This window comes from Pinus tabuliformis, chromosome Q (assembly GCF_031772625.1).
Source record: "Pinus tabuliformis cultivar Carrire ecotype Pingquan chromosome Q, CPIR1, whole genome shotgun sequence".
Lineage (NCBI taxonomy): Eukaryota > Viridiplantae > Streptophyta > Pinopsida > Pinales > Pinaceae > Pinus > Pinus tabuliformis.
In genome coordinates this window covers 218,120,028-218,146,559 of record NC_142296.1, presented here as the reverse complement: position 1 = coordinate 218,146,559, position 26,532 = coordinate 218,120,028, and the positions used below count along the sequence as shown (strand labels likewise).

Genomic DNA, 26,532 nt, shown 5'->3' with positions numbered 1-26,532 from the left:
TTATATATTTGGTTATATGTTGGTTATAAGTATGGTTATATGACAAATCTAAGTATGGCTCTTATCACATTTCGTTCAATGAATGTTTGATTAATGAATTATTGGTCTAATTGGTGTTATGACAGCTATTGTGAGAAGGCATAAATCCTTCTTGTAAACCTTAAATAACTTTTCAGATCCTTATGTCTAGATATGCATTCATGACCTATTGGTTGCATGTTCTTTGTGTGTTTGGAAAAATGTCAGACCAGGTTGGGAGAAGTTAGGTCAAGTCCTAGTTTAAGTTTTGGTTTTGAAGCCTTGTTTCTATATGATTCATCATTTCTGGAAGTTTCACTGAGTTCTTTGCAGGGGCCTATGTCTTAGCCTTGAAAAAGTGCCTTAGAATTCAGGGTCGTTGGCATAGAATTGATTGAAAAATTCCACAGTCACTAGGAAGAAAGTCTATGGAAGTGACTGGAGGGTCATAATCACTTGGAGGCCTTGGCAGGGGAGTGACTGAGGCTCTAGGTTAGTGAAACAGAGAGTTAACTTAGGGGTTGGACACCTGGAGGGGTTGGGTTGCTCTTGGAGGTCCTATAAGACTTGCGGGATGTTAGTAAAGTATTAAGTTGTCGATTCCATTTCCTTAAGGTCATATAGGAGGTTGAGTCTTATCATAGTGACCCTCAACTCATGTTTACCCCGGGCAAATCGGTGAAAGTGGGTACATGTGGGATGAGGCGGTTACAACAATGTTTTGCTCTCTACCTCCCATGGCTTGTTCATCGAATGAGAAAAGGTGAGTTGAAATGGTAATGACCTGGTGGATAAAAGAAAGCCCATCGGGTTGGTGGGTTGGATAGTGAGATATATTTAGAACATTGGTTCTCGAAGGATTATTAGGTCAAACACATTGGACCCTATTTTGGATTGAAACAATATAATATAAATTGTGTCGTTAACATTCAAAAACCATTTTCCATATATATATATCTATATATATATATATATATATATATATTTATATTTATATATTTATATTTGTTTGTTAACCAGTCGTTGAACAATCACCGAGTTTGGTTGATGCTGCCAAGGGTGGGCCTATTTGGCCACCAACCAGGTGCCAAATGGCCCCATTCTAATGGGCCACTAACTACAACCAACTTTAACAGATGCCGCCATATTTGGTGATTTCACCAAATTTAACCATAACTAAAACCATTCGCCAAATTTATCCAAGATCTATTGAACTTAGCTATCAGTTTGGCTGGATTGCCAATTTGGTGATGCCCCATATTTATCTGGCGCCAACTAAATTTGTCCTTTTTTTCCAAGTTTGACTGTATCTTTGATTGAGCATAACTTTTTCATACGAACTAGGATTGAGGAGTTGTTTGTGTCGTTGGATTCCTTGCGATGAGATCTTCAATTTGATGTCAGTTTCACTAAGTTCGAGGAATTGATTTTTAAGCCTTTTCGAATCCTCCTGGATTATTCCTTCCCACTGGGAATATTTTGTTCCTCAAAAAGTATAAAGAGGAACTGCAAGCTGATGTACTCCCCCATTTCTTGATCTGCATAACAAATGTCTTTGTCTGGCCACATTTTCCTTTCCTTCACCTTTGTACTTCAGAGCCAGAATGTTGAAGTCGACACCTTTATCCATATGCAAATATGTAGATGGAAATGCATGTATCACAACTTGCAAGACTCAAAGCAAGACCTTACTTGCCAAGAGTTTATAAAACATTCATGGTCAAGTTTTACATTGATTTACAATAGAACCCATATCCTTTGTTATCCAACTAAAGGCCAAAATATCACTATGTTTCATATTCAAGTGATGTTATACACTTCATCACTTTTACAAGTTTTTTCCCATCCATGGGGTTTTAAAAAAGAAGCATGTGATTTACAATGGTGGTCACGCTCAACTACTTTAAAAGGATACTCATCTCTTACCTAATCAGGCTAATGGGCTTTCTTCCTATAGTTGGCTTCCTTGTTGAACTACTTCATCGGTCAATTCCTTCTCAGGTGGTTTCATATGCTCCTTGTCCTTAGTTGGGCGTAGCTCTGGATGTAGCTTCCAACATTTGGATTTTTTATGCCCACCCTTGTTACAATGGCAGCATTGGTTTTTCTTCCTCCAAAATTTCTTGACTTTATTTTATGTCTCCTTCCTCGGTGACATATTATTCCTTTAATGGTTGTCTTTAGTACGACTCTGGTGAGGTGAACTTGACTTAGTTCTTCCTTTGAAATACTCACTATCACTGGAAGGTTGTGATGTGATCTCAACATCTTGCACTAACTCAAACTTGTCGTTTGAAGTCTCTCCTGTCTCTGTGGGTTTCGAATGTCTTTCTTAGGCTTCCTCTCTGGCATAGCTCAATCCTGCATATCGAGGTAGTTCCACCACTTGGATGGGATTCACAATGTCTTCACCATTAACTCCTATGCCCTTTCATTCATATCCCATCTTCTTCATTTACTTCAAACCAATGCCTTTGGTGTGCCTTTCAAATGCACCAAAATCATCATTATAATGAGAACACAAAACTGAAGAATCACTAACACTGTTTACCTCAATCACTGATTTTGAGGCGGGTGCTGATGACTTCACTGAGCCTTCAACGCACTTCAACTTTTCCAAGGCCTCTTATGTGGCTTGTATGTGAAGCTGCAATCCCTGCTTCTCCTCTTCTGCTTCTTGTAGTAGCCTTCTTAGTTCAACATTTTCTACTTGAATGCTCTGGTTGATCTCCTCAAGTTCTTGGAGCCATGCATTCTTTGATGTTCTACCCATCATTGGTCCAACATCTACAATCCCAATAGCTGTGATTTTCATCTCATCATCTGAATCAGAACCTAGGTCATGTTTCACTATTGCAACCATTTTTTGCTTCCTTTTTTTCGCCATACTTCTTAGGCTTCAATTTTGGATGCAGTTTCCAACAATGCTCCTCATCATGCCCTTCTTTCTCGCAATGAGAACAAGAAAGATTTTCTTCCTTTTTCTTTGTTGTCATTGTCTTATTTGGATGTTCGTCTTGTTCAAGCTTTCCCCTACTTTCAAGACGAATTGCTTTCACACTAGCTTCATCCAAATTATAGGGATCAAACAACAACATTGAATGCTAAAGATAATTGTGCAAAGCACCAATATATTTCACCAATGTATCTAGTAAGTCTAAAGGAATATTCAATGCCAATGCTTGCTTCCTAAACTCTTTAATGAAAATTTAAACATAATTACCTTTGCCTTGTCTTAATTTTTTCCACTCCATCATGGCTTTTTTTCAGTAACCCAATGGATAAAATTGTCCTCTTAATGCAAAAAAAAAAAGTTAGACCATGAAGAAAGGAGTTTACCATTATGTTGACTACCTTTTTGAAGCTTTCTCTCCCACCATACAAGAGTTGTGCCTTCTAGCCGACGAGATTCCAACTAGATCTTTATCTCATCCTCTTCGATATGTTGTATATGACAATACACTTCGATTTGTCTAATACAATTTTTTAGATTTTCTGCATTATCTTCTCCAATAAACATGGGCAGATAAATTTCACATCTAACTTAAAAAGTGGCTTTCTAGAAGCATTTCTATGAGGGATATTTGAATGATGAGAATGAGATGATGAAGAAGAAGAGCATTCACTTGATGATGGAGATGGAGGTTCAGGAGGGACTCCTCCATTTCCTTGATTTACTGAAGCATTGTCCTCTGCTTTTTTCTTCTTCTTCTTCTTCTTCTTTTCCTTCTTTACCACTCTCTTCTCATAATCTGCAAACAATTTGTCTACCATGTCTGCCATCCTATAGAAAGATTTATGGAAAGCTTTTTCATTCTTAGTGTGCACATCATCATTCTCCATTTTCTTTCTTCATGTTGCATATCCAATCTCAGGGTCAAAAGACTTGAGTTTTTCTTCACCCTCTTTGAGTTTTCCCTTGGTTATCACCCACATTCACAATTCACATAAAAAGGAAGACTGCTCTGATACTAACATGATCCAGGATCTTTTCTTCATTGATGTCAGCAGAATTGCATAAAAGAGCATCTAAAACCATAAATGTGACACTTTAAGAAGAAGAAATACATAAAGAGATCATAAATACAATGCACCAATGTTTAATAATAGAGTTCACTCCATGTGGGATACATCTTCGTGCCCAACTTCAAAGTGGAGAGGCCTCTTCATTCATCTTAGCAAAAAGGAAAGCAATGTTATAGACATTTTTGTGCCTTACAGCATGAAGCATGAAATGTCCATAATCTAAGGGATCCAAAGTCCCTAAACATGTTGTTCCTACCCCTAGAGGAACAAGGTCAGCAAACCACAGCACTGAATAGCAGTTCTCCACCTGAAAACACTAAAAAACAAGCTAATTCTGGATCATGTCAACTGCTCCACTGAGCATCTGCGCTGAATGTCAACTGCTCCACTGTCTACCTGCGCTGAATGTCAACTCCAAAGAAGGCTACCTGCGCTGGGCGAGTTGGGACATGTGGCACAGTCATTCCTCAAGGTGTCAATGCCCAGGAAGCTTCCAAAATGACACTTGGATCAAGGAATTCGACTGGTGATGAGTAAGAGGGTCTAGATCTCCAAGTGGAAGCAAGAACCTCCAAGTGGACTCAAGAACTGAAGAATAACTGAAGTGGGAGAGGACACTAGTCAGCTTCATGCCAGCTTCAAGCTGACTCATCCTTTCTCCAAAACTCCTATATATAGAGCTCTCTCATGAGGTCTAGGGAGGCTGGAATCTTGTGAATGTAAGGAAGTGCTGTTGGTTTGAGTTTAGAACTATTGGGTGATTTGCTTTGAAGGAGGTGAAGAGGAGATTTCTTTCTGCTGGGAGGTGATGCTGGATTGGGCCTTTTATGGTTGTATCACTTCCTGAACTTTACTTCTTCCATTAATAAAGCATTTGAGGTTCTTCTATATGCATGTGTTACAATGGTGTATTGTTATGCTTGTGTATTTGATTTATTCTAATCCTTGAATCAATTATGAATGTATGCTTCTTGTAGTTTCCCTCTCTTGTCATTTTGCAGGATCTTGGTGTAGCTGGGCCAGTGAAAGAGCAAGGAGCTGGGAGCAAGCAGCAAGGAGAGAAGATTGGATCAACCATTAGCGAAAGACATCGGTTAGTGGATCTCTTTCTCCCCTATTTTACTTTCATAAAGAAGAAATCTTAGATAGCTTTGCTTCGATTGTTGCTGAGGTACTATCACCCTTAGAGTGGGATAGGGTCATTCCGTATTGGATACTTTTCCCAACAACAAATTGGCGACTCCGCTGGGGATCGTATCTTGTTGGTTGTTTGTGTTTTTGCTATTCATTTCCTAAACACAGGGAGTACCGAATCGAACTGCATTTGAATCTTTCAAATGCAAAGTAGAGGGCAGCTACTCTAGCTCAGTTTCTGGGCATGTTTATGATTTGAAGAACTGATCCACAAGGACTCTGAACAGCTCTTAGTGATAGCTTTTCATCCTCCTTTTCATCCTTTAGTGTGTACTTGATTGATAGCCTTTGATTTGGCCAAAAACTGTGAATTTTTGAGCAATCTGTAACCCGGAAACTGAGAAAAACGAGAGTTTTTCTCTTCATTGCAGGCACTGTGAAGGCAGTCTGCATTTCATCGCAGGTCCCGAAGGGGCTACCTGCGCTGAATGTCAAACTGACAGTGTACTACCTGCGCTGAACCAGTTTTGCCTTGTACAACTGGGGTTCCCTGCTGTTTGTTGCCCTGTTTTCATCCTTGTTTTTGCAGCCTGTTATCAGTCAATGTACCTATCTGAAACCACCTTTCCTTGCCACTATTCCGCCTCGGTTGTATAAAGAAACTGTATTTGTTCTTTGTGTATTTCTTACATCATTTGCAGTTCCCCATAACGAAAGTGAACTAGTCTTGCTGTGGCCTCTTAGATCTAGACCTGTGATAAGTGTCGTTTTGATCTTAAGAGTTAGTTTGTTTGCTGTTCATAGCTGATTGAGCTTTTGCTTTCGTCATATGGTTTGAATTCATATATTTCTAGTGTCGAAACAAGTAAATCTTAAGGTGTCTTTTGATTTTGGACAAAGCTTGTTTGCTTTCACTTGAAATTGAATTCAAAGTTATACAACAGCTTTCTTTTTGTAGTACATCAACATTAAGAAAGAGAAAAGAAATACTTGCATTGTGCATGTGCATTTTGACAACTTGTATGTTGATTTAGGGAAAAGTGCATTAGTGTGTGCTCTATGATCTGTGTGAAAAGATGATGTCTTTCTTTTCCCTCAGTAGTTAAGATTTTCAAATTTGAAAGATTGAAAAGCTTGCTTATCATCTTAGACTGCATTTAGGAAGTTGTATTATACATCTCATGGTGATCCATAAAGGCAAACTGCTAAACAAGATCAACTTAAAATGAATTGAATTTACATAACAACGCATTGAAACATAACGCAAACACATAGAGGTCTAAGCTAGAGACGTGTTCCGGCGTCGTTAAACGTGATATCTTAGCGTTGAGTGGTTGGGTGATTCCTCCACGGTGAAGCGATAAGTATCAATACGGACTTGTGCTCCCACGTACCGTCGCGTATATATTGGGAGACCCCTATAGGAACAAAGCCTTTATCCATAGTAAGCCGTGTCAGCCGCCCTACTGATCGCAATGCAATGAACACAGCATTCACGAAGATCGACCACTCGTACCGTAAAACGTATTCTGTGGTTTTGCGAAAGGTTTGGCACACCCTCTGCCTAGAACTCCAGAGCAGTTTCTTTTGGCCTTTTTCAAACTCTATAACTGAAAAAGTCCATCCGAGCATTTGTCACTTCGGGCTCGTTAAAACATCGAAGGAGACTAGAGTCATCTTTAGCTTTTTCTCGACTCTTAAAAAGTGAAAAAGCAAGTTGTGTCTAAAGCGTCGTTATAAAATTTATTTTAAACGGAACATAATCACCTCCTATTCCTGCGTTGATTTGTAGGTTGAGAACATGGAACGCCCCAACCAAGGAATCCCACATGATGGAAATCCTAGTCCTTTCTCCTCTTGGGGAGAAGTTGGTGCGCCCCACATGGCCACATTGTCGCTTCCAGGACTGACAATTGGCCTGCCAATTTGGCTATTCTCAACCAATGTAGTTCAGAACACCATGGTTCCTGAACAGTCGAGTCAACAGTTAGATCAGTCTAGAGCTGCCCACCAGCCTTCTACTTCCTATAACTCTTCCTCCAATCCTTCATCTTCGCAAGGTAGAGCCAGCAAAAGCCAAGCTCCCATGGAGAAGAAGGAGAAGAAGAAGAGAGAGAAGAAGAAAAAGGAGCCTAAGGCGACTGGGGGCAAGCAAAAGACATCTGACAAAAATCCACACACAGCACAGACCGGGCCTAAATCGCCATGTGTCATATGTAGAGGAGACCACTTCCATAGAGATTGTCCCTGTATTCCCCGGATACTAAGGGTCTGGTTCCCTCGTTTGCACAATTCGGGAGCATCAACCTCTGATAGCCATGTTGAATGCTTACCGTCAACCAGCGAAAGTGAAGGTTCAAGACAAAGAGGGGGAGCAAGATCCCCCTGCAGACTGTGTGAAGGCGATCACGCCATCCACCGTTGTCCCTTCTTAGACAAAGCGAAGAGAGTTTTAGAAGATCGTCCGGTTTCACCGTTGAGACTTCCTCCTGGATACAAAAAACTCGTGCCAAGTCCTTCGTTGGTTGAGAATACAGCTGGCCCGCTCAAGTGGTCAGCTGAAGCGTCAGTCATTGAAAATGAACCTACTGAATCCAGACTGGACGAAAGTCCAAAGGTCGAAACGGCAGTTGACCTGGTTCTTCCTTCAGAAGTTTCATCGTCAAATGACACCGTCACTGAAGATTCATCTTCAAATGACACCCTCACTGAAGAGAATAAGGATGACACCATCCAGATTCTTTTCATCAACACAGACTCTGATGAGCATCAGGGCAATGCGCCCATTCCTTTATCGCAGGAAGGAACATCGTCAGAGTCATATCCGGCCGTGTATTCGGCCCCACCACCAAGCAACCTGGTTGTGTCCTTTGATTGGAATCAACTAGGCAGACCCCGGTTGCCAGCCAGCATACCATTCAGAATCATGGTCCAAATATACAGAATGGTAATGGCTGGCACTATCATTGATGAAGGGGCATCTGTGAGTATCCTTTCCTCTATTGCTTGGAAAGCACTGGGTTCCCCGGCGCTTTTGCCTGAGATAAGAAATCTCTCGGGTTTCGATAAAGGAACCAGTCAACCATTAGGGATCCTCCCCAATGTGCCTGTTACATTGAAAGGGAAGACCGTTCAAATGAACGTGATGGTCGTTCAAGGACCCTTGGATTATAACCTACTCCTTGGACGAGACTATATATATTGCATGGGAGCAATAGTCTCCTCACTCTTTAGAGTAATGTGTTTTCCACACGAAGGAAGAATGGTCAAGCTCGTAGACCAACTTTCATTTCCGGGATCACGCATCGCAAATAGTCACATACCAACCCTGAATGGTCTATTCAATCAAGAAATGTCTCCACCCCCAGTCCTCCTTCCCGATGAGTGCGAGTGATTCGGAAAGATGGGACTGGAACCCAGGGGGCATGCATCCTGGTCTGCTTCGGGCAGAGAAAACCTTGGGTATAAGGTAGAATTTCCGCGAGAGAGTATGACTAGTCCGTACCCCGTCCGTGGATGGAAGAGGGGTTGTTCTGGAATAGGATTCTTTTGTCAAGGTTACGTGTTTGACAACAGTCATTCACCCTTGTCTATTTCGGTAGACAGTGCTGAGGAAATGTTTTGTTTGAAAGATTAACGAAACAATCTTTGGGTAACCAGATAGAGGCAAGCCTCACCCTTTAAAACAAATGTTTTGATGGATAGGTAGGGGCAGCCTTGAAATTGTACTTTATACCTGGGGGCATGCAAACCTTTTGGAGTGCAAGCAAAGAGCGGTTATTTATCTGTTTTTTTGGATTAGTCGTTTCCGAACTTGCATAAAGAAAGGATATGGAGTAAAGCTTAGTGAAGATGAAACTCCTTAAAAAATAGAGATCTCACAGGAGACATTTCTTATCTTATGACTGGTATTTCGAGCAGTTTTAGCATAAAGTTCATGCTTGTTAAAAAATAAACGCAAGATCCGAGCAGTTTTAACGCGGTCTTCATGCTCGTTAAAAAATAAATAAAAGCAGTGAGCAATGTTTCCCCCAGAGTTTAAGCTCATTTTTAAATAAAAAATGAACCTATTCCGGTAAATAACCTCTGTGATCGTAAATTTATCAGCCATAAAAAGCCTTGGTCGTGTTTGCACCTGCCACCTCCACCGTCATTTGGCCGATCGTTCACCTCCATATGATTGTTTACCCATTTTGAGGAACAACTGCGAAGAGTGATTTCACCTAGCCATCCTTGTGACACTGCCGTGATTGGAAAATTCCAACCTGTACCTGGAATCAGTTGCTATCCCTGTTTATCACTCGTTCCTCAAAAGACGAGTCTTATTTAAGCTCTTTTCAACTGACTCGTAAAATATGAAAAGTTTGCCAAGTTTTAGCCTTCCAGCTCGTTAAAAGGACCGTAAGAGCTATCCCTCCTCTAGATTTTAATCTTTTTGGACCTGAGGGATTATTACACAAAAAGGTCGAGCGCTTGTTTTATTCGGCTCGTTAAAGTTATCGAAAACTCATCCCTTCTGTATTGTTTTATACTTTTTCGGACTTAAGGGATTAGATGACGAAAAAGGAATTTTGGAGTTAACTTTCTGTACCTTTTCAGACTCCCTAAAAATGAAAAGGACCGAGTTTTCCTTGTCGTTAGACTCGTTAAAATGATTAAATAGCGACAAACTTGTCTTTAGACGAGAACGAGTTTCCCTATCGCTAGGCTCGTTAAAACATAGCGATGGGCTTGCCCGAAGGGCAGGTTATAGAACAAGCATATGTTATCCTCCTCAAGCTTGACAAAAATAAAGAGGTACTGGTCAGAAATGACTGGGGAAAAATTGGGAGAACCTCAAAGCTTTAATGGTAGCAAGTCGCTCTTGAACATGACACTTTTCCTCCGTATCACATCGGGTTGGGTTGTTTCATTCACCGGTCTCATCACCATGGTCTCGCCAAACCATCCACATTTGGGGTAATGCTACCGATCCATCGCATCAGTGTCGTTATATGTTCAAGAGATGTTGTTCAGAAAGAGTCAACCGTGTCCCATCCACTGCCATACATTATCCTTCATCCATCCATGACCGCCACCCTGAATCATATGTCACAGATTGTTTTCACCTCCACTAAAATCATTAGCTCCGTTCCGTGTCACTGATGTGGGATTCATTAAGGCCCTCCTTTGACGGATCGCTTCTTGTCGACTTCAGCTCATTATCCAAGAAGTTGATCTAGGAACAACCCCTTCAGTACTTTGAAGCTTGCATGCCTCAATGGCAAGTTTCTCACTTCCGGCGACAGGTATACATCAATGACCTTCGACCGAAAGATTTTGCGTGGTGTTCGACGCCAAGTCCTTTATTCACACCACGTGAATTGTACTGCAGTACCTTGAGGGTCATTATCATTATCGGTGATTCCTCTCGCGCTTGTTAACGGTTTACATCATTGACCGGTAATCAAGCGATGTCTTTCCATGTTCGACTTCAGCGCAATTCTCACATGGATCGACTTGTAATTAGAGTGAAGATCGAACGAGTTTGAAGACCCCGGATCTAGTTTCATCCATCCGGGCTGCGATATATATTCAGGAAATATAAAGACAATTGACATGTACATCATTGCAGCAGATGATCATCCTACTCAAAGGATGATAATTTCAACAGAGAATTATCAGTCTATCATCAGACGATCGTCTGTTCTATGTACCAAAATGAATTTATAAAGCTGAGCATGGGAATGCCCGCCTCAGCTAGATCATGAAAGAAGAATGAAAAATAATGTATTGTATTGTATTTTATTACAGGTCACCTCTCAGCGATTGAATGAACTTCGGATCCTCCTGATAAAGCATTTCACCCGATAAACGGCCTCATACTTTAGGGGGCAACTGTTATAGACATTTTTGTGCCTTACAGCATGAAGCATGAAATGTCCATAATCTAAGGGATCCAAAGTCCCTAAACATGTTGTTCCTACCCCTAGAGGAACAAGGTCAGCAAACCACAGCACTGAATAGCAGTTCTCCACCTGAAAACACTCAAAAACAAGCTAATTCTGGATCATGTCAACTGCTCCACTGAGCATCTGCGCTGAATGTCAACTGCTCCACTGTCTACCTGCGCTGAATGTCAACTCCAAAGAAGGCTACCTGCGCTGGGCGAGTTGGGACATGTGGCACAGTCATTCCTCAAGGTGTCAATGCCCAGGAAGCTTCCAAAATGACACTTGGATCAAGGAATTCGACTGGTGATGAGTAAGAGGGTCTAGATCTCCAAGTGGAAGCAAGAACCTCCAAGTGGACTCAAGAACTGAAGAATAACTGAAGTGGGAGAGGACACTAGTCAGCTTCATGCCAGCTTCAAGCTGACTCATCCTTTCTCCAAAACTCCTATATATAGAGCTCTCTCATGAGGTCTAGGGAGGCTGGAATCTTGTGAATGTAAGGAAGTGCTGTTGGTTTGAGTTTAGAACTATTGGGTGATTTGCTTTGAAGGAGGTGAAGAGGAGATTTCTTTCTGCTGGGAGGTGATGCTGGATTGGGCCTTTTATGGTTGTATCACTTCCTGAACTTTACTTCTTCCATTAATAAAGCATTTAAGGTTCTTCTATATGCATGTGTTACAATGGTGTATTGTTATGCTTGTGTATTTGATTTATTCTAATCCTTGAATCAATTATGAATGTATGCTTCTTGTAGTTTCCCTCTCTTGTCATTTTGCAGGATCTTGGTGTAGCTGGGCCAGTGAAAGAGCAAGGAGCTGGGAGCAAGCAGCAAGGAGAGAAGATTGGATCAACCATTAGCGAAAGACATCGGTTAGTGGATCTCTTTCTCCCCTATTTTACTTTCATAAAGAAGAAATCTTAGATAGCTTTGCTTCGATTGTTGCTGAGGTACTATCACCCTTAGAGTGGGATAGGGTCATTCCGTATTGGATACTTTTCCCAACAACAAGCAAGTACATAGAAAAATACATAATTATACCTCAATTCTATGAGTGACCTGAAAATGGGCTCTTCAAATCCCAAATCTCGCTGCATTAGTGAAACCCTTGTGAAATTCTAAGTAAAATGAGTATAAACTCGACCATATTTTGAAACCGTCAACTCTTGACCCTCAGAGAATCTTCAAGATTCCATAACAAAATCTTTGGGAATATTCTAAAGAATATTCCTTAGGAATATTCTCTCATTTTTCGCGCTCGCGCAAGGTTCCTCCTCGTGATTCCCAAAGCCCCATCCTAGTTACACCGATCCGTGGTAGTGTTCCGCTCTTGACCTCCCATAGCTTGTCCATTGAATGAGAAAGGGTGAGTTTAAATGGTAATGACCCAACATACAAAACAAAGCCCATTGGGTTGGCGGGTTGGCTGGCACAATATATTTGGAACGTTGATTCTTGATGGGTTGCGGGTTTAAACCGTCAGAGCCTATTTTGGATTGAAACAATCTAATATAAAACCATCATTGTTAACATTAAAAAATCGTCCGCCATATATATACTATATATTTTAAAACTTTTTGTTAACTGACCACTGAACAATCACTGAGTTTGGTCAATGTCGCCAAGGGTTGGGCTTTTTTGGCCACCAACAGGGTGCCATGTGGTGCCATTTTATTGGGCCACGTGGTCCCATGCTATTGGGCCAAGAATTGCCATCAACTTTAGTGGATGCCACCATATTTGGTGGTTCCGCCAAATTTAAGCATAACTAAAACACTTCACCAGATTTATCCAAGATCCACCGAAATTAGCTGTCAATTTGGTTAGACCACCAATTTGGTGATGCCCCAAATTTATCTGGCGGTAACTAAATTTGTCATTTTTTCCAAGTTTAACTAGATCTTTAACTTTCGCATACGAACTCGGATTGAGGTGTCGTTTGTGCTATTGGATTCCTTGCGACGAGATATTTGATTTAATCTTGGTTTCGATGAGATTCAATGATTTTTATTTTTAGGCCTTTTAGGATCCTCCTGGATCATCACACACATAGAACCATCTTAACCATGATTTATCTAAGTATTGAGAGGGATCAAATCTTTTGAGTTGCGTGTCTCTTTTAAACTATGAAATGTAAAGTTTTGTACCTGGAGAGATATGATCCCTTTTAGTGCTTATTCGTTTCGGGTTAAGATGTGTGTGTGGGCGTCAACTTCATGCTCATTAAGGAAAAAATTACACATTTATTTAATTTTAAGCAACATACCAATAAAATTTTCTAAGCATAGGATTTTTTTTTAATTACTTTATATAATATATACATAGTTGACATTCATATATTTTAGATTTATTTTTAATTACTTTATATAATATATACATAGTTGACATTCAGATATTTTATATTTTTTTTAATTACTTTATATAATATGTATTTTACTTAACATGGACATTGAAATATTTTTTTCATCACCTACATTGTCCACAATAAAATATTTATATCCATGTAATAAAAACTTTCTCTTTCACGACATCTCACACACACACACACATTCATTTTTTTTGTTATTAGTAGTTTTTTGAATGCACATAGGAAATCTCTCTCTCTTTCTCTCTCATACTCAGAAGTGAAAAATACCTATAAATGGAGTTAGAAATATTTTATTTTCAATTACATTTTTTCCTTTATTTATGTCAAGTTCATAAAATAATTTACATAAAGTGGATACTAAAATATATATATATATATATATATATATATATATGAACTTGATATTGAAATATTGCTTAATATGGATATTCAAATATATTATTTAAGCTCTATATTAAAATATTTTTAAATAGTGAAGTAATCACACAATTTCTTCATATGGAAAAGTAAAATTATAAGAAAATATTTTATTTATTGCTGATATTTTTTTACTATTAACATTTATATTTTAAATATTACATGTCAATTTTATCCTGAGCAAGAGAGGAATTATACATCTCATTCATAGTGGGGCTGTCATATAATGAATGAATTACACATCTCCCTCATGCCTAAAGTAATATATAGTTATAGACAAAATTCTATATTTTTTACTTTAATTACTTTATCTTACTTTTTATATAAAGTTGATGTAAAATTATGTCGTTTAAGGTGGATATCCAAATATTTCTATATTCTATATTTTTTACTTTAATTACTTTATCTTACTTTTTATATAAAGTTGATGTAAAATTATGTCGTTTAAGGTGGATATCCAAATATTTCTATTTATAGTCAACATTGAAAGATTTCACTGTTATTAATATTTATTGTTCATAATAAAAGAATTTTTACTATTAATATTTATTGTTTATATTGGAAAAAAATCTTATTAATATTTTTTAATTTTTTTAATTTTTTAATGTAAAGTTTTTTTTTTTTTTTTTTTAAATGTATTTTTTTTGGTAAATACATAACTTCATATTTCATTTCACAAATGAAAAGTACATGATAAATTTTGGCTCAAACATAACCAAACAAATTTCCTTATGAACCAGGCCTAGAACTAAAAAATGTATCATTGAGTATTACAATTCCCAAAAAATTGTATCATTGACTATTACAATTCTCATTATGCTCAGGACCCAAACACCATGATTCTTTACAAGACTCAAACATACATTTATCATCACACATAAAAGACGTAACTATCAAAACTTCTAAACTTTAGTTTATATCCCCATTAGTAGTGGATCCCAAGAAATAAACATCACCAAATGAACAAAATCAACCAACCTGGACTACAAGAAACAAACATGATATATCGTTTTGCCACAACCTAAGAAAAATTAGAGCCACAATACTCCTGCGTTGTCTTTAAGTGTGACTTTTTGAAAAAAAATTCGGTTTATTTTCCGATCTAATTTGTCTAGAATTTGACAAGGATTCATTGAAATCACAAGTTTGATAGGTGAACTCTGCGCAATTGAAGTGCCACATGGGTTTTTTAGGGTGATGAATCCATATATGATGTCAAAAAACCAGTTTAAACAACACAAATCAAGATTTCACCACAATTTTTCTGGCCAAATTCTAGCCATAAATCCGCCTGAAAATCGAACAAATCACATTTAAAGACAACTGCCAATACTCCATGACACTTCCATAGAAAATAACATAAAAAATACTTTATCCATAGATGAGACAACAATTCGGAGAACCATTGAAACTCCACGCACCATAAACATGCCAGCATCACAACCAACTCGAAGACAACACCATGATATCACAAAAAAAACAATAACCACCATTTTCATGACGACTAAGAGTGCAAATAGCAAGCCAATACCACAATAGGCCGTCTAGATACTGCAAAACAATGTATCACTAGAAAAATGAAAAACAAAATTACCTGACATCGCCATATTAATCATTATTTGAAAAGTTCAAGGCAAGAGTTTGAACATTATTGGCCGGAGGATTAGTGAGATCTCCCGACACATAATCACTCACAAAGAAACTCTCCACCTGTGCCAAACGAGAGTCAAAATTGTCTATATGGAAACACATATTGTGAAGCATCCTTTTGATATCTGCTAATGATGAGAACACATTATAATTTTCCACATGTTTTTCCTTAAAGAGGATATGCAAAAAAGTTGTTATTTGATGATTTAAATCCAATGAACTCATAAAGTGCAACCTCATTTTCCGAAATATACCAAGATTTGGAAGCCATTTAACATCCTCCCCCACCAATTCAAAGTCAGAACAATAGGGGCAATCCCCTGCTTCCTTATTTTCCAAAACCAAGGTCTCCTTTGGCACCTCTAGAGGAACAATAGATAAACAATGAGGACAACGACTAGAGAGACATCTATTAATAAAACTAGACGAAGGACAATGAGGAGGGCCTTGAATTCTAGATCTATAGACAACAAAGTCATAAAAAATACCACTCCACAGGCCCAAAACCCAAAAGGTTATCAAGTTCACTGCATTTCAATTTCATTACCCAATAGAGAAACCTTGAATGTTCTTTACAAATAAGACTATACACCAAGAAAACAGACTCATAATACCAACACATAAACCCTTGAAACTACTTGGTAAACAGAGAAAAACCCACACCTCCTTCCAATTACAATTGACTCATAAATTAAAACACATAGATTACAAACTCCAACACCACCCTTCCAAGATACCAATAGATTGTGGCAAAAAAAACCCAATTAGCCACCACAACTGAATATAAGTCACCCCATCATACTATAACAGAGAAATTGACAGAATAAAAGTCCAAAGAAAACTAAATCTAGATGAGAGACGGTGACGAACAAACTAAAACTCACCAAGACAGAATGAAACTTAATGAATATCAGAGGGGGTGCGAGAAACCAAGGCCACCGCCCAAAAAAACTTCCCACTCAAAACTCACACGGCAAGATACACAAAACAATAAGCCACAACTAAACATGAAATCCAACAAAGAAAGGGAAGATCTTATACCACTTGACATGAGACTTACCACTACAGAAGTGCGAGAAACCAAGGCCATGGCCAAACACAAACTTCCCACTCCCAAGGCTCACATGCCAAGATACACAAAACAGATAAGCCACAACTAAACACGAAATCCAACAAGGAAAGGGAAGATCTTATACCAATTGACATGACACTTACCACTACATAGTAAAGCCGAGTGGAAAACAAAGGAAACACATATGCAAACTTTCAACCAGAAGAAACCATAAATAGACGTTGAGGTGTAAACCTTGCCTCCTTACACACAATTCTTGAGTCAAAATAAGATTTTACAATTTAATTTTTCTTTCATTTGTATATTAAACTCCATTTTCAATTTTATTTATTTATTTTTAACTTGGAATCCACTTTCTCAACTTTACACCTACTACATAGGGTTGACACAAAGATTATTGCGTAGAAAGCCACTTTATACGAGGCAACATAGAGTTGGCATATGGAGGACAAAATATTTCAATATTACTTAAAGTAATATAATTACTAATTTTTTTTTTTAAAGATATAATTGATATGAGAAAGATGGTAATTTTTTTTCTCCATAATATGGCGTAGACATGTGGTGCTTTGAAATAAAATATTTGAATATCCATGTTAAGTATCTATCTCCATATATATTTAAATAAAATTTTATTGAAAAAAGTGTTTGTTATAGTTTACTAGTGCAATTAAAAAAGATATTAATAATAAATAAATATTTTAGTGTTGACTATAAATAAAATATCTCAATGTTATCTTTAGAAAAATTGTTTTGTTAGTAAATATTTTCTACTTTTAAGAAAATGTATAATTTATTCAATTTTTAATATCAAGTTGATACATGACATTTAAAAATATTTACAAATGGATCATAAATATAAAAAAAAAAATTTAATGTGCATGTCAAGTAAATTTTATTGGGCTGAGAGACGCTCTACAACCCAGTGAATGTAAAAGCTCTACAACCCAGTATGGGGTAGATCTCAACGTAAACATTTAACATGTAATGTTTAACCTTTAACATTTTTAATTTAATGTAGGCCCTATTTAAAAACCAATCTAATTAGTATTATGTATAAACACAACATAAATTTAAAATATAAATAGGTTTATGAACACTCAAAAAATAGGTATAGTAAATAAATAAAAATATAAATAAATTGGAGGTATAGTAAATAAATATGACCTCTTTTTATACTTACTCCAGAGGTAAGGTAAATAAATAAAAATATAAATAAACTAAAGACATGGTAAATAAATAAGACCTCTTTTTATATTTACTCCATAAACTTCTTTATATTTACCAAAACTAAAAAAATGTTTTATTTAAGTGAAGCCTATGCGCCAAATACCATATTTATAAAAGAGGTATTATAAATAAATAAAAATATAAATAAACTAGAGGTATGGTAAATAAATAAATAAAAAATTTATATTTACTCCATAATCCACTTTATATTTACAAACACTCAAAAAAGAGGTTTTATTTAGGTGAAGCCTATGGGCCAAATACCATGGGCCAAATTATTATTACTACCATGCAAAAAAATATATTAACTCTAATATAAATAATAAAAATAAATATGACACATGGTATTGACCCATGATATTGAGAACCAATAGTATTGACCCATGGTATTCATGTGGAATGTAGCCTATTTAAACGCAGAAATTAAACCAGCATAGATCCACCTTTACTCTGGATCTACTAAGGGCAAGGATGAAATATCTTGATATACAAACTAGCATAGAGTGAAAAAAAATTGAACCCTCGGCTTCGTAGATTCAGAGTAAAAATAGATCTAAGCTCGTATATAAAACAATTAAAAATAAAAAAAATTATGGTTAAAACATTTCAATGATATGTTGTTTAGATTAAAGAAGGTGCATAAATTCCTCTATGTTCAGTTTAGAGTTGACATATTAAATAATAGTGTAAATTATCTTAGCCTTAAGAATTGAAGAAATATTTACACTTGTAAAGGTTTCAATCCCCCGTGGTTAACACATTTTAATGGTATGTTTTCCAATATGAGGAAAAGGGGTAATATTTTTTGCGTTCAATATGGAGTTCACACATGGTATATGACATATTAAGAATTGACCTAAATTTAATTGAACTTTAGATTATCACGCTCCTAAAAGGATGAAAATTTGAGAAAAAAATTGTATCTCTGAAAAATTAAATTGATGCATTTCAATGCCTGATAAATCCAAATTAAGATGAATCTAATAATGTTTTTGGCTCCACCATGACCACTTCATAGATTGAAAATTATTTTAAACTTAGTCATATAAATTGAATATGAAAATTATTTTAAACTAATGTAGTCATATAAATTGAATCTATCAAAATAATTATTTAAATGAAACCCTAAAATTATTTTTAACATATAATTTAATTAATAGATGAAATGACCAATTTTCAAGTATTTTTCTGGTCAATTTTGTTCAAAATCAAACATATATGTTTAAGAATAATAAGTTTAAATTGCTTAAAATGTAAAGATGGAGTGCTCCATAGGCTCTCAATCCATTTATACATTCAAATATATATTTTAGACAACAAGAAATCGAGATTTTTTAAGGTGCAGAATCCATTTATATATTCAAAAACGTATTTTAAACGACAAAAAATCACAATCTCGTTAGAAATTGTATCACTAAATTCCATCCCTATACATTCAAAAATATATTTTAAACAACAAGAAATCGAGATTTTTTAAGGTGCAGAATCCATTTATATATTCAAAAACTTATTTTAAACGACAAAAAATCACAATCTCGTTAGAAATTGTATCACTAAATTCCATCCCAAAACCCAAAATTGTATTGCAAAATTCTGATTCAGACCAAAAAAAATTTCCTTAATTAATTAAAATACACCTTTTAAAAAAAATAAATTTCTTTTTAATGGAGATACATGATTTCCTCGTCATTTGTGAAGTCTACCAACTATTTCATCTTCAAAAACCTTGTTTATTAGATTTCTCCATTTAAAAAAAATAGATTTCTCTTAATGGAGATACATGACTGGATTTCCTTGTCATTTGTGAAGTCTACCAACTATTTCATATTCAAAAACCTTGTTTATTAGATTTCTCTTAATGGAGATACATGACTGTATTTCCTTGTCATTTGTGAAGTCTACCAGCCATTTCATCTTCAAAAACCTTGTTTATTGAATGATATGTCTGCTGAATTCTGAATAGTATTATTCTATGTTGAGAGTTTCATGACTCTCATTAAAAACCTAGTAAAAATATTCAGTCGACAATATAGGAGAAATTTCGAGTTTTAACCTCCGTCTCAGGGAGGACACACATCATTGGTTTTGGCAAAATTTTGGAGCTAAATGTTCACGATAGCTCCATTCCATCGATTGTAATTTTGACTACGAAACTGTTTGAGACTTTGGATGGCAAACTATTCTTAGGAGCAGACCGTATTTACTAAATCAATTCAACACCGTAGACAACTACTTTTGTCTGTGCCCACTACAAAATTCATCCCTGATATTTTCACAGCCGCATTTATGAATTTCTTCCAACTTGCATTTACTAATTCCTCAACACTACAGAGTCAATATCGTTAACAACTTTGCTTTCGCTGTGGAAGTCAGCCTCTCATGGGACCTTCCGGTTTGCCATCTCAAGTTCCCTACCATTACCATGATAAATGGTGCCTTGACAAGGACATATAGTCCTTTTGGCCTTGACTTTATGTAGGTTATATTGAAAATTCCAGGAAGGAATACAAGGGTTTGCGTGCGTATTCAAGCTTATGTATCTTTCTCGTATGATGGCCACCAATTGCTCCTACAGGTGCATAGCTGAGTTGAGGATAAGCTACATCGCCTGCAAAATCAAATCCCGCGATGTCTGCTGCTGCAGTTGACTGATAGTTCAGAAACGGAAGAAAAGAAATTACAGGTATGGGCTTCTGTTTCGACAGTTTCTTGGGGTTGATGATGATACAGGGTTTTGCATTCTAGGGTTTGATTGGGTCGTCAAATTAAAGTAGCCTTAATCTGTGAAATTTCCCAAAAATCTGCAATTGGGAATTTGGGATTCTGTTTCTTGTTGTCCCGAAATGGGTTTCTCGAGTTTTCATTGTTTGGGAAATACCCAGAATTTCTGAGATGCTCGAAACCCTAAAATTATTGGGTTTTAGTAGTTTAATTCATTCGTGTAAAGATGGCCTCCGCAATGTTAATACAGCTGGTCCCTGTTGGGGTATTGATAAGCACGGTTTCGGATCATCTAATTAAAACGGCCTTTGCGGCACATGATATCCTGAACGAGAAGAGTTTCAAGGTATTGGCAAAGTATTTGCTTGACATTCGAACACTGCTCCATGGATTGGATGCTAGGGAAATTGATGGCAATTCCTCTGTTGTCAGGGGTTTGCAGAGCTTAAGAGATGAAGTTCTTAAAGCTGAAATTCTGGTGAACAAATACAAAGAGAGGTCTCGGATATCAAACCTATTGAATTGCCGAAAGACCTCTGAGGAGATTCAGCAGGCCATAAGGGATATTGGTAACACCTTGAGTCTTTTTTATCTTTATACTGTTGAAATCAATGAGCATGTGAAGAATCAGCTCATGTTGTTAGAGAGCCAGATGGTCCATGAGGTGATCAGGGCTTCTGATGAGATGGTAAAGGTTTCAGAAATGTTGACCATGGAGAGTAAGAGGGGCAGGGCCAATCGGGCCCGTGCATTGGAGCTCCTGGAAATGATTGCATGTTCACACAACATTGGACAGAGCCCTAGCTATATAACGAGGGAGCTCCAGAAGTTTGAAACAGGTATTGAAGAAGCCGAAAGAAGAAAGGAGTGACAGGAAGTGCAATATATGCAGCAGGTTATGGCTCTGCTCTCTCAAGCAGATGCCGACATGGCATTGGAAACATCTCGCAAACAATATTTAGAATTGAGGCAAGATGTTAGCGGATCTCGTGAGAATTTCGCTGTCCATGAACCATATTCTGAATTCAAGTGTCGTCTGACAGGTAAAGTGATGGATGACCCTGTTCTCATTTCAAATGGCCATACCTACGAGAGGGAAGCGATCTCGCACGAGTTTGCCAAAGGCGGATTGAAGGATCCCATTACAGGCGAAAGTCTAAAGGATGGTGTTTTGACACCGAATCAAGCCTTGTATTACACTATAAAGCTCTGGAGGCAGCGCAATTACATGGCTCGGATTTTGAAGGCAAGAATTGAGCTGGAAAAGCGAAACGATGCTGAGCGAGTAAGGGCGCTTACGGATTTGATGGAACTCTGCAAGGAAAGTGCTAATGACAAGGACTGGATAGTTTTTGAATCTTTGGTGCCTTTGATATTGGAAGCTTCAAAGTCACGGAATAATGAGTTGAAAGCGCTGTGCTTTTCAGTCTTGACATTGATTGTCAAAGACAGTATTCATGGCAAGGTTGAGACTTTCCTGCAAATTTATTGCTTTATTATAGTGTTCGTGATTATAAAGCTCTTTTCAGTCACTAGTTGTTTGTGTAAAATATTATGAGACTTTCTCACAGTTTATTCTGTAAAGAACAAGCAGGAAAAGTTGGTTGAAGCTGGGGGTCTTAAGCAAATCATCAGATATATGGACCAAGGCCCAGATGTTAAAACAACTGCCATAACTCTCCTGTTAGAGTTGGTAAAGAGTAAGAATATACTTGAACAGTTGGGTCAAGAATGTGGTGCTATCTTGATGCTAGTTACAGTTTCAGTAAGGGGTAATCATCCGGAACCGGAAACAAATATCGAGAGTATCCTAGGTCAGCTTTCTTATGATGGTGATTCTTATCATGAAGAAAACATCAAAGCAATGGTTAAGGCTAACTGGTGCAAACCATTTACTCACTGCCTTCACAAGGGTATGTGATTTCATTTTTATGTCAAATCTATTATGTTGTTTGAGTGAACCATAGTCACTCTTGTGCCTTCTGCTAACAATCTGAAACCATGATGTCCATTCACAATAACTACTAAGAACATTCAAGCAAACATTAAAGAGAGACTTAGTGTGATTCCCTACTCATCTTATTCCTAAGCAAGACAACTACTTGAATTATTCATGAAGTTACCTGTTCAAATTATGGCCATATCCAATGTTTTGAAACTCACCAATTAATTGACAATTTTGCATTTGTTTGGCCAATTTAGTGATGAAATGAGATCACATGGTTAAAATTGTGATTTTGTATTAAATCAGAAAAAATCAGCAAGGTGCAAAAAAAATGTCAATAAAACCCCAAAAAGTCACTCTTTCTACTCATTTGACTTGTTATTTGCACACTTGGGAGAGAGGAGTATTCCAGTGTGGTTAGAGAGAAAACTTGGTGTTCAATTAACTGATGTTATTGTTAGTTTAAATTCAGAAATATTTTGCAATTTTTTAATGCTTGCCAATTTTTAGCCCCACCTTTTTTATTTCTAGTCCCATTTTTTTTTATCGTCATTTAGTTCTTCCTAAGTCTGAATTTTGTAACATTGGTCATATCTATTCCATGCTTATGTCAAATAATTGATGAATGCTACCTAGCACCATGGTCATGAGGTCAACATTTCTACTTCAGTTTCGGGAGTAACAATTTGGAAAAATATCCAATAAAACTCAACAACTATACAAATGTAATGTTCTTAACCAAGGTTTAAATAAAATAATATCTAGTTATAATTTTAAGGTCATTCTTCATTTTTTAGCTAATTTTGCAGTTAGAAAATACACCTTTCCAAAAGCATAATATTAATCCCTTGATTTACCAACTCCCAACATTCAATATGTGGCCTTTTTCACACAGCACCTCATAATGACTAAAATGAATATTACTCCAAAACCTAAACAATGTGTTACAGTAGTGTGAAATTCTTATTGATCAAGTGATTAAACAAATGGGTGGCTCCATGGAGCAACAAAGTGGATTCTCCAGCTTAGCAGATAGCTTGTTGGAATTGCTAGAATGTCCAGTCTTAAAAAATTGAAGTAGCCCTTTTAGAGGTGTTGCTTCTTCATAGATGAAGGCTATGTTGAAAATTATGATGATATTGAAGATCCGAAAATGACTGAACAAACAAATTTGTGGAACCAAATCAGCTAGAATTTCCAAAGAGATTTTTGGATATGCAGTGAAAAATATTTAAACACATCTCCACCTGTTTAGGACATATGGCATGTTCAGCAGGCGCCTTAAATGGAACCTGACCCCCAATTGTCTTTCCAGAGAAGTTGTTTGGGATTTATAAATACCATATACTGTTGATGGACCTTTAATTACCATCTATTGTTCCGAATTGAATTTTTTGGATGAAAACTGGCAAACCTTGTCCCTAACTGTTGTACAAAATTTGTGGAGACATTTTAATGATTTAATGTATTTTCACTAGTATTGCAATTTTTTCCTTTATATCGATACAAATTACTTACCCCTGATTACACTCTTGGTGTTTACCATTTAGTATTGGTTCCAAAAGCTGACAGATATTTGCAAAAGAATACTTGAAAAAAGAAGAAGCTGACCCCTGAAAACCTTTTATTTATTTTGTTTCGGGTGCAGGCTCCCAACGCTCCAAGTTGGCAATGGTGAAGTGGCTTGCATGTTTTGAGCTTGATGACAATAGAAGAGAAGCGCTGGTTCAACAAAATGTGATTGATGCTTTAGTTGACATGCTGAAGTCTAAGCAGTTTAGATTAGAGAGTCCAGCTCTTGAGGCGTTAAGGAAATTCTCTTTCCATGAGAAATCTAAAAAATGCATTGCAAAAGCAGGTGGAGTTCCCTTGTTGCTTGAACTTTTAAAAAAACCTCAGTTGGAAATGAAAAAGAATGCCGCAGCTATTTTAGCAGATTTAACCATGAAGCATGGGGCATCTTTTCTTCTTTATGAAGATGAAACCCCAATTGAACCTCAAAAGATAGTGGAAGTTGTTATGGGGAATCTAATAGCCAGTTTACACACTGCAGAAAATGCAGTGAAGGTGCTGTTACATTTGACAGAAATTTCAGATGCCAATGAAGTAATTGAATTGATCAAGGACAATGATCATGGCATTCAAACATTTTTGGGTTATATCAAAATTGGAACGCCACCATTGCGGGATCATACGATAGAATTGGTATTCAACTTGTGCCAAAAGGATGTAACTGTGATATCTTTTGTAATGAATGATCATGACTGTTTGAAAGCACTTCTGCAGGTAATAAAAAATGGTTTAGTTGAGGGCAATGTTCAAGCTTTTGCAGCAGGAATTCTTTCAAAGATTCCATCTTCTGATGATAATCTGAACAGGCTTATGACTACTGAAAATGTGCTTCCAGCATTGGTAAAGATGGTTTCTGGGAAAAATCTTGAAGGCCAAGCGAATGCTCTGGGGACTTTAGTGAGGTTTACTGATTCGAGTGATGTCCAATCTCAGCGGTCCTTGATTGAATTAGATCTGGTTTTATCTCTTAGACAAGCGTTAAAGGCTGGAACTGTACCAGCAAAAATTTGGGCATGCAGGATCTTGGAAAACATTTCTAGGAGCACCACAAAGCTAAACAGAGAACCTCACAAATGGGGTTTCAAGCTTTCCAGGAAAACTTCTCTAAACTGCAAACTTCACAAAGGGAAATGTAGTTTAAAGGACTGCATTGTTGAGGCTGGAGTTGTTCCTGATATTGTGGAGATCCTGAAGAACCAAAACCCAGAAGTTGTTTTAGCTGGGTTAAAAGCTTTGGAGACATTATTGTTAGAGGAAAACATGTTAGAGGATGGTATACAGATATTGTATAAATGTAAAGCCATTGATCAATTGTTTCCATTGGTACACTTGGATTCTCATACTTGCTCTGAAAAGTGTGTGGATCTACTGGAAGTGATTCTTAGGTTCCCACACATGAAAGGTGCCTATGGGCAGCTGGTTCAGAGGTCTTTGGCTGTTGTTTCTGCTTGCAGGGTACCATCACTACAACAGAAAGCTCGTAAGCTGCTTAGGCAATTGACGATCCCATCATAATCTGAAACATGCACCATAAGATGGAGAATTTTGTTCAGTGGACATATTCTTGAACTATAGTTTCAAATTCTATTTCATCTTCCAATAGAATCCTACTGAATTTGTGAGATGCAGGTTGAAGTATGCCGAAGTGTTTACTTAGTCTCCAAACAACCGTCTCAGAAAATGAAGATCACAATATTTTTTGCTCTGGAGGCTTTTGAACTATTTAAATCTTCCAGTTTTAAATGAAAGAATACTTTGACGGAAAAGTCACTTATGCTGAATCATATAAGACAAGGTCGTGTCTTCTGTTGAGGTCAATTTTAGAATCATATTCAAGATGATGGGAACAGTTATAGAAGCAAATTTGTATGGTTGAACGGGTAGAGTAAATATATTTGTACATAGAGATATATGTTACTGTCTTGCCCAAGTTCAGATCCATTATAGAGGCTTTTCAAGGGAGAGTGTGAACTAAAAGCATTTCCAGACCTTTTAGCTCGTGAATCTAAGAAATCTTATAGCAGGTTGAATATGATATGTTATTTGTAGAGGCAAGTTCCTGCTACCTTTATTGTACAATTATTCTGTAATCTTGGGTTTTGTTGCCTTGAATGGTATATTATAGCATATATGCATGCTACAATATTTGTGTTCGATATATTTTCTGTAATTTCAAAAGAAGTTCACACTTCACATCGAAAGAAGATCATAGCTGGCAACTCAGTTGTGTCCTGTGATGTGTTTTGCGACAAGTCGCTAGTTAGGACCACCCTCTGTATTTTGGTTTAAAGTAAATATACGACTTTATAGCATTTCAGTAGAAAAACATTCCAGTGGGGAAATTTTTGGTTTAGTCCTTTTAATCTTCTAGATTAAACTCTTCTCTTCTTATCAGCAAATATTTACATGGTTGAATGTCTCATTGATATGGCCTCTATTCTAGATATT

At 37.0% G+C, this 26,532-nt stretch overlaps 1 protein-coding gene across 1 annotated transcript; it reads left to right on the top strand.

Annotated features, from left to right (window-relative positions):
* Positions 1-19,942: 19,942 nt before the first annotated feature.
* On the top strand, positions 19,943-26,277 carry LOC149218986 (U-box domain-containing protein 44-like). The gene is given in 3 exon segments (XM_089384195.1): positions 19,943-22,032; positions 22,162-22,480; positions 24,161-26,277. Coding segments are annotated over 3 exon segments (2,997 nt in total). The 5' UTR covers positions 19,943-20,793; the 3' UTR covers positions 25,600-26,277.
* Positions 26,278-26,532: the final 255 nt, after the last annotated feature.